Genomic DNA, 10,000 nt, shown 5'->3' on the forward strand with positions numbered 1-10,000 from the left:
GATTAAATGTGTAATCAGGTGAAACATTATGAAGTTTCATTTACATCATCTCAATGTTTCACGATGCCAGGATGTTTTTGTTGTTGTTGTTTTTTATGTTCTATCGTATAACATAAACAGCAATATGATATAAGAGTAATATGAGGTATGTGCCAGTTTTTTGATGTTAATTTATATATTTCAAAACTTTTAAACAGTAAGATCTTTAATGTTTTTGTAAAGAATTCTCTTCTGCTCACCAAGCCTGCATTTATTTGATCCAGAATACAGAAAGTTGCATTTGCTAAAGCAGTAATATTGTGAAATAATTTTGCTATTTTAAATAACTGCTTTCTATTTGAATGTATTTTTTTGTTTAATTTTTTAGTGTGTTGAAAGCTGAATTTTCAGCATCATTACTCCAGTCTTAATTAAATTGTTTCTATATACACTATACCATTCAAAAGCTGGGAGTCAGTTTATATAGAAATTAAAACTTTTATTTAGCACACAAGTGATGATAAATACAATAATAATGTTACAAACGATGTTGTTCTTTCAATTAATCAAAAATATATAAATAATATAATAAAGATGATAATAATAAATTTTTTTTTTGAGTAGCAAATCAGAATATTAGAATGATTTCTGAAGGATTGTGTGACTGGAGTAATGATGATAAAAAGTCAGCTTTGATTGTTTCTAATAAACTGTTTAACTGCACTCACAAGTGAATATTAAATTATGTTGTGGGATAATTAAATATATTCTAAATAAACTACAAACATAAAATGATATAGATTTATTTTGTCCTCACATTCTTGCTTGTAACTCTTCCCTCTCAGTGACACAGCTGACTGAATGGCTCATTATGCAGCTCATTATGCAGGCCTTTGTCTTCTCAGGTGTGAATTCATGATAGTTGACGCCTACTCGCATATGACTTTTACCAACAAAAAGTGTCTTAGAAAATTTAAATCAATATATTGTTTTCTGTGAGTGAGTAAACAAGATGAATTTCACATGATTTTGAAGATAAAAATTCTAGTCTACAAGCTCCAGGTTTGACAGGCCTGTGAACAAATGCTCTGTATGTGTTTTATGACCTTATTTCAGTGACTTCAAAATTGTAGTTTTTACTAACCATGCATTAACATTGTTTTCTCAAAAACACAATCATGTACATACATGCTATTTACATATTATTGTAGCCCAGTTTGTACTGATTACAGTGAGATTAGACTTTAGTCATGTATATGTTTATAAGCAACTGAAAAAAGCACAAAATCAAGGCATGTCAAAACTTCCCAAAACCCCCAGACCTCAGAGGGTTAATATTAGTATTTTGCACAAAACTGAGTTGTCAGAAACACTGGTGCACCTAGGATATTTCTCAATTTGTGACAATCTCAACGCGCCTGCGAAGTTTTTTTAGTCCGTTAGTGATCTGCAAGCCAATTTGAGCCACAATTTAGCAGTTAATGGCAGCTGTGCAGACCCAAAATGATAATGATAATAAAAAACATGTATTTTTTGTTTCAGGTTCTTAAATGCCCTCTGAGGTACATTTGTGCATTTGCAGACACTTTTATCTGAAGATGTAAATTATAATTTCAAACATGGTAATTTCACTGTAAATCAAACCCACGATCTTGGCGTTGCAAGCAACATGCTTATCAAAAGCACACAAATATAAAATAAAATTTAAAAGTTAAAAATTGTACATAAAAATGTAAATAAAAAATATTGCAACTATTTTTTATAATATTCACATTTTTGGAGAAACTATTTAAAAAAAAGATGTTAAATACAGTTGTAGATCATATATGTGTTGATGTGTTTTTATTTTTGTAATCTGTGAGTGGTATTACAAGAGTATTTTTCTTTTGAGTTTTCATAGCGTGATTTTTGGTGAATTATACTTTATCCAACCTGCAACATAAAAACCCAGTCCTTGAATTTGGACATAATAAAAGGGTTAATAAACTGTGAAATAACTGTGAAGACTGTATTTTTTTAAACTAACATAAACCAGTATAAATAAGTGAGGTAAGCATGTATTATTAGTTCATGTTAGCTGGAGTGTAGCGTGCAGTTTCCCACAGGGTTAGAGTCTCTGGCGTGTTAATGGTGTGTTGGCACGCGTGTTTCTCAGGTTCAGTGCACTAATGCTGACTGTGGTAAGTGGCGTCAGCTGAGTAAAGAGACGCATCTGTCGGCGGCGCTGGCCTCGTCGTACCGCTGCGGGATGAAGCTCAGCAGCGTGACGGTAAGCAGCGCTCCACTGACGGGCTCGTGTCAGAGAAGCTGCTCTCTCACACCTCTGTGCTTGTGTTCCGCAGGTGGAAGGAAGTGATGCGTGCGCTCAGCCGGAGGACGTGGTAAAACATCAGCCTTCACTTCACCTCCTGATGCTTCTCAGCTGGTTTCAGTATTAAAGCACCAGATTATGTCCTGAAATCTAACAGAAATGTATTGGTCATGATAAATCTGGATGATGTGGTAAAACTAGTTTGTGTCGTGAATTGTTGAATTGATTTATTTGTATTAGTATCGCTGAAATAGTTTGATCGGAACAGTGGGCGGGGCTAAACAGGCAGTGCTGTAGAATCGGTGGGCGGAGCTAAACAGGTAGCTATGTAGAAGCAGGCGTTGGTGATCTGTGGAGGCGGTGCTTATCCACACTATTACATCATAGAGTCGAACATTCCACAAGCTGTTGTTTTGGCTTTTTTTTGGCACTCTCATCCTTTTGAACTAAAAAAAAAAAGGATGACCTCTTATATGTCAAACTAACAAGTGAATTTTGGATTCTCAGTTCATGACCCCTAAACTTGTTGATATCATAATTCTGCTTGATTATGTGGTTAGCGGAGTGTCATTATTTGCATTTATAATTGATTATTTCCTGCTGTCCGTCGTTCATCACACGCAGAAATAGTTTAGATGCACAGCTTCACTTGTTGACTCACATTCATGAAAAAGCATGCAGCTTAGCAATTTTCTGTTGTTGGTTGTTATTCGTGAGAATTAGTAGTTTTTATGCACATCTTGGCATTTTGGCTGTGCTGTAATCTGATTGGCTGAGGAGGATCTGATTGGTGGTTCGGTGTGTGTTGTTGTGTTATTCTGATGGTGGCGGGTGTGTTTGAGGGCTGTTGGGTCTGTATGTTCATCTTGCTCGTATTTGTTTGCACCGACTGTGTGGTGTTTGGGGCGTGTGCCTTGGTGGCTCTCTATGCTCATCCTGCCGCCGCTGTTTAAGGACATCAGAAGTAATAACAACATCTAAACTCTCAAACAGATTACTTTTTACACTGCTTTCATCCGATCAACATCAGGACCACTCACACCATCTATATTAGACGGGAAGAGATATTTTGCAATATTCAGTTTTAATTTCTTTCCAGATTAACATTATTATTTTGCAGCTTCCATGCCAGTGACAGACCTCATAATGTTTTCATTTCTTTTATATAGCAAAGTGCACATTTAAATCTGGCATTAGGCTTTTTTTTTTTTGTTTCAAACAAGGGGGCCATGCCTACTTTTGCCTGACTCAGCCCATTTTTTAAAGCATTACGGGCCTCTACATGAAGCTCTTCTACGTATTCCTTCCACCCTGGCTTAGCAATGCACAAGTTTTTCCTAGGTTTTTATTGCACTCGAAATACTTACTCAATAGCTTCATACAGGGAACATAAAAGCCTTACAGTGTTGCACATTCTTCAACATATCCCGACACAATAAGGTCATTTGGGACCTCAATATTGGCCAACAAAGCATTGAATGATCACATACCTATTAAGAGAAATTTTTGACCAATTTATTTTCTCTACATCAATTTGTCCCACAGGCAACAACTCTATAGTGCCCGTGTTCAGCACCACGAAAAAAGGTATATGGTCCATAGGAGCCAGATCATACTCAATCTTCATTATCTCAATGGAGTCATGGGCATCCACATTGAAGTGTTTATTTTTTTTAAGTTTTTTTTTTTTTTTATGTATTTAGATTTTTAGTTTTATTTTTTTTTTTATTCTGTAGGTTTGTTACCAGTCATAAGGGTCAATTTTTTCTTTTAAATAGTGTTTCTCTTACAAACACCAAGCTTTACAGTTTTATTTCTTGGTTTGTTAGGAGGACAAATATTTAACTTACAACTTGAAAAATCTGGAATCCTAATTGAGAAAATCATCTTTAAAAGTTGTAGCATGCATATTACTACAAAAATTAAGTTTTGATATATTTACAGTAGGAGATTTACAAAATATCTTCATGGAACATGATCTTTACTTAATATCCTAATGATTTTTGTCATAAAAGAGAAATGTATAATTGTGACCCATACAATGTATTGTTGTCTATTGCTACAAATATACCTGTGATACTGATGACTGCTTCTGTGCTGCAGGGACACATTTATTTCACACTGAATTATACAACATTTTACTCCTAAAAAAACATGGTCAAATGTGTGTGTTGACAGTATTTTCTGATTTATGAAGTGATAAAAAGAGAAATCCAGAATCCCCTCTGGAAAAACCTTTAACTCTAATATGACAACAAAATCAGACAAGAATTATGAGCCTATTGTTCAGATTTCTGTTCTAGAAATGTATGCAAATGACTGCATATTTTATTAGATAATGCTTAATTTACATATATAACAAAGCATTTATAATACAAAACAGTTGTGTTAATGTGATGAATGGCTGATATACATCAGTTCACGTTTACTCTGTTATTTACATATATAAGAAAGCATTTTTTGTGGTGTACTGATGTGTTAATGATCGATTGTGTGTGTTTATTCAGGTGTTTTTGTGTTTTGAACAGTGTAGTTCACGGACTCTGTGTGTGTTTGTGTGTGTTTTTTTGTGTGGTCGAGTGTGGGAAAGCCCTGTGTGTCAGACCTGACATGATGGAGCTGGACGAGCTGTACGAGTTCCCCGAGTTCTCCAGAGATCCCACCATGTACCTGGCGCTGAGGAACCTGGTGCTGGCGGCCTGGAGCCGAGACTGCAAGGTGCCTGATGCTTGCTCTTCCATTTACATGCTGCAGCGGGACACTCACGAGGCTTTCTCTGGAGTGTTTGTGTTGACTTTCCCCTCAGTATCATGTTTGTAAGCTGTGCAGGAGATCTGAGCAGGTCTGGGCTTGTCTGTCAGGGCAGATGAACCCCAGAGGATGCTGGGCTGTGTTGATGTGGTGTTTCTCTCTCTCTCTCAGGAGGTTCTGACGCTGCAGAAGTGCGCTCCTCACGTGGTCGTGCGTGGCCTGGTGCGCGTCCGCTGCGTGCAGGAGCTGGACAGGGTTCTGTACTTCATGAGCCGGAAGGGTCTGATCAACACCGGAGCGCTGCAGATCAAGTGGCCGCTGCTGCCCGAGTCACAGCACAACGTGAGACAAACACAGGCATTCTGTCTGACGGTCATGAGAGAGAATGTGGAGAATCATCACAAACATCTCGACATGTCGTGAGAGTTTAGAGGGAAAATGTCTTAAAGGGGTCATATGGTGCAATTTCAAGTTTTCCTTTGGAGCCTTTGGACTGTTACAAGCTGTTTGTGCATAAATAAGATCCTTAAAGTCACAAAAACTAAAGTCTCAAACTCAAAGAGATATTCTTTATAAAGGTTAAGACTCCTCCATGCCTTCCTAAAACGCCTCGTTTAAACACGCCTCCACAAATCTACATCACTGTGTGGGAAGATAACACCGTCCAAATGTTCACGCAAAGAAAGAAGGTGTAACTTTTATTTTCTCTGTAGTGTTGTTGTCTTGGAGACACTGTGTGTTTCCAAATATGTTAAGGGGCGTAACATTTCCGTCACACGATTGAGGAATTCAGCCAAACACAACGCAGTAGATAGCTGGCTGAAAAAAAACGTGCTTTTCAGAATGATGAGCTTTGTAAAAATTGATGTGTTTCAAGTAAAGGCAAGTCACCTTTATTTATATAGTGCTTTTAACAATACAGAATGTGCCAAACAACTGAACAACATTAAATTGGAAAATAGTGCATCAATAATGCAAAATGTCAATAGTAAAAACTCATTTTTCAGTTAAAGGCAGTTCATCATTGAATTCTGTGATGTCATCATTCAGCTCAGTTCAGTTTAAATAGTATCTGTGCAATCACTTCCTATCAAGTCAACGATATCGCTGTAAATGAAGTGTCCCTAACTAAGCAAGCCAGAGGCGACAGCGGCAAGGAACCAAAACTCCATCAGTGACAGAATGGAGAAAAAACCTTTGGGAGAAAACCAGGCTCAGTTGGGGGGCCAGTTCTCCTCTGACCAGACGAAACCAGCAGTTCAATTCCAGGCTGCAGCAAAGTCAGGTTGTGCAGAAGAATCATCTGTTTCCTGTGGTCTTGTCCCGGTGGTCGTTCTGAGACAAGGTCTTTACAGGGGATCTGTCTCTGGGGCTCTAGTCCTGGTCTCCTGCTGTCTTTCAGGGCTGTAGAGGTCCTTTCTAGGTGCTGATCCACCATCTGGGCTGGATACAGACTGGATCCGGGTGACTGCAGTGACCCTCTGACTTGGAGACAGACTGGATCTGGTGGCTACGGTGACCTCAGAATAAGAGAGAAACAGGCTAATATTAGCGTAGATGCCATTCTTATAACGATGTAGCAAGTACATTGGGTGTTATGGGAAGTGTTCCCGGTTCCGGTTTACCTAATTAATGCAGCCTAAAATCCTTTAACGGATTTGGATATTAGAAGTGTATTAGTATGTTATGTGTAAGCCAGGTTAAAGAGATGGGTCTTTAATCTAGATTTAAACTGCAAGAGTGTGTCTGCCTCCCGAACAATGTTAGGTAGGTTATTCCAGAGTTTAGGTGCTAAATATGAGAAGGATCTGCCGCCCGCAGTTGACTTTGATATTCTAGGTATTATCAAATTGCCAGAGTTTTGAGAACGGAGCGGATGTGGAGGACTATAATGTAACGAGCTCTTTCAAATACTGAGTTGCTAAACCATTCAGGGCTTTATAAGTAATAAGCAAGATTTTAAAATCTATACGATGTTTGATAGGGAGCCAGTGCAGTGTTGACAGGACCGGGCTAATATGGTCATACTTCCTGGTTCTAGTAAGAACTCTAGCTGCTGCGTTTTGGAAAAGCTGGAGTTTGTTTATTAAGCGTGCAGAACAACATCCAACATTAAGCTTCATCCAGTTTTTTAATATCGACTATACATTCCGCTAGTTTTTCAAATTGGTATGTTTTGCCGGGCCGCGAAGAAATATAGAGCTGAGTATCATCAGCATAACAGTGAAAGCTAACACCGTGTTTCCTGATGATATTTCCAAAGGGTAACATGTAAAGCGTGAAGAGTAACGGTCCTAGTACTGAGCCTTGAGGTACTCCATACTGCACTTGTGATCGATATGATACCTCTTCATTCACTGCTACGAATTGATGACGGTCATATAAGTACGATTTAAACCATGCTAATTCACTTCCATTAATGCCAACAAAGTGTTCTAGTCTATGCAAAAGAATGGTGTGGTCAATAGTGTCGAACGCAGCACTAAGATCCAATAGCACTAATAGAGAGATACAACCACGATCAGATGATAAGAGCAGGTCATTTGTAACTCTAAGGAGAGCAGTCTCAGTACTATGATAAGGTCTATATCCTGACTGGAAATCCTCACAGATGCCATTTTTCTCTAAGAAGGAATATAATTGTGAGGATACTACCTTTTCTAGTATCTTGGACAGAAAAGGGAGATTTGAGATCGGTCTATAATTAACTAGTTCTTTGGGGTCAAGTGTGGGGTTTTTTATGAGAGGCTTAATAACAGCCAGTTTGAAGGTTTTGGGGACATATCCTAAAAACAATGAGGAATTAATAATAGTCAGAAGAGGATCTATGACTTCTGGAAGCACCTCTTTTAGGAGCTTAGATGGAATAGGGTCTAACATACATGTTGTTGGTTTAGATGATTTAACAAGTTTATACAATTCTTCCTCTCCTATAGTAGAGAATGAGTGGAACTGTTCCTCAGGGGATCTATAGTGCACTGTCTGATGTGATACTGTAGCTGACGGCTGCATGGTTTCAATTTTATCTCTAATAGTATCGATTTTTAGAAGTAAAGTAGTTCATAAAGTCATTACTGCTGTGATGTTGGGAAATGTCAACACTTGTTGATGCTTTATTTTTTTGTTAATTTAGCCACTGTATTGAATAAATACCGGGATTATGTTTGTTTTCTTCTAAAAGAGGTGAAAAGTAATCAGATATAGCAGTTTTTAATGCTTTTCTGTAGGATAGGTTACTTTCCCTCCAAGCAATATGAAATACCTCTAGTTTTGTTTTCCTCCAGCTGCGCTCCATTTTCCGGGCTGCTCTCTTAGGGTGTGAGTGTGCTTATTACACCACGGTGTCAGACTGTTTTCCTTAACCTTCCTTAAGTGTAAAGGAGCAACTGTATTTAAAATGCTAGAAAAGAGAGAGTCCATAGTTTCTGTTACATCATCAAGTTGTTCTGAGGTTTTGGATGTGCTAAGGAATTGGGATACATCAGGAAGATTACTTACAAAGCAGTCTTTTGTGGTAGAAGTGACACTTGTAACAAGAAGTAGAATTTACAGTTTTAGCTATATGAAGTTTGCACAAAACTAAATAATGATCTGAGATATCATCGCTTGGCTGCATAATTCTTAACACCATCAACATCAATTCCATGTGACAGTATTAAATCTAGAGTATGATTTCGACAATGAGTAGGTCCTGAGACGTGTTGTCTAACCCCAATAGAGTTCAGAATGTCTATAAATGCTGATCCCAATGCATCTTTTTCATTATCAACATGGATATTAAAATCACCAACAATTAAAACTTTATCTGCAGCCAGCACTAACTCGGAAGTAAAATCAGCAAACTCTTTAATAAAGTCTGTATGGTGCCCTGGTGGCCTGTATACAGTAGCCAGTACAAACATCACAGGGGATTTATCATTAACATTTGTTTCTCTGGATAATGTTATATGAAGCACCAATACTTCAAATGAGTTATACTTGAAGCCTGCCTCTGAGAAATCCTGAAAACATTGTTATAAATTGAAGCAAACTCCTCCCCCTTTACCTTTTGGACGTGGTTCATGTTTATAACAGTAATCTTGGGGTGTAGACTCATTTAAAATAATGTAATCATCAGGTTTTAGTCAGGTTTCTGTCAAACAGAGCACATCTAGGTTATGATCAGTGATCATATTATTTACAAAAAGTGCTTTCGCAGAAAGGGACCTGATATTCAATAAGCCAAGCTTTATCATTTGTTTATTATTTGTTTCAGAAACGCAGGGCAGAAAGGAGCAACAATAATGTACAGTATGTGGACAGGGTGTCCGCAGAGTCTTAAAACGTATTAAAAGTTGATAAATCAATTTAGAGAAAATTAAGTCCCCTAAAAAGTATTAAAAAGTCTTAAGTGCCATTTACCAAAGTATAACATTTCGTATCATCTTTTCATTATGTATATTTGTCCAAATTGTGGGGGTCTGTGTAGTTTATTTATGGAATCCCGCAATATTTGACGTCATCTGTTATGTCGCTCACTGACTGAATGCGCCGCTGTGTGATAGCGCGGGGCTTGTTGATCCCGCTTCCGCTGAATTTCTGACCATTACCGCATGCTCCCATCCGCTCCTGCAAACATTCTAATATTGTATTTAATTATTTAGTTCGATGATGTCGATGTTTTGGGTTTTTGGGTTTTTTTTTAAATTTTGACTACCAGTTCACTTTCGCGATCGCACGTGTACTGTGTAAAGGGAGCACATCTATATTTGTCAAAGAGCTCACTCGAGGAGTGAATCCTCCAACATTTTGTCAGTCATCTCTCCTTACTTTTGAACCGTGATCAGTCAATCTGACCTCTGCAGCTCCTGTTGGATGCAGGGTTGTTGTTGTTGTTGTTGTTTTTTCACGTAATTGGGCTGCTTTTAAACTGTTGCCATGGGTTGATTTTCCCCAGTGGGTTAAAGGTTTGAAATATTG

General features: G+C 37.9%; 1 protein-coding gene and 1 pseudogene across 1 annotated transcript in view; both read left to right on the forward strand.

Moving 5' to 3' along the window:
- The window catches only part of LOC109070544, a 731,031-nt pseudogene that overhangs the window by 208,996 nt on the left and 512,035 nt on the right, over positions 1-10,000 (forward strand).
- Positions 1-10,000, forward strand: part of LOC109053349 (lysine-specific histone demethylase 1B) — a 23,037-nt gene that overhangs the window by 5,130 nt on the left and 7,907 nt on the right. The window contains exons 6-8 of the mRNA XM_042745809.1: positions 2,135-2,248; positions 2,322-2,360; positions 5,213-5,383. Of these exons, the coding sequence (XP_042601743.1) occupies positions 2,135-2,248; positions 2,322-2,360; positions 5,213-5,383 (324 nt within the window). The remainder of the gene's footprint in view (positions 1-2,134; positions 2,249-2,321; positions 2,361-5,212; positions 5,384-10,000) is intronic.

The sequence above is a fragment of the Cyprinus carpio genome, chromosome B19 (genome assembly GCF_018340385.1).
Source record: "Cyprinus carpio isolate SPL01 chromosome B19, ASM1834038v1, whole genome shotgun sequence".
Taxonomy (NCBI): Eukaryota; Metazoa; Chordata; class Actinopteri; order Cypriniformes; family Cyprinidae; genus Cyprinus; species Cyprinus carpio.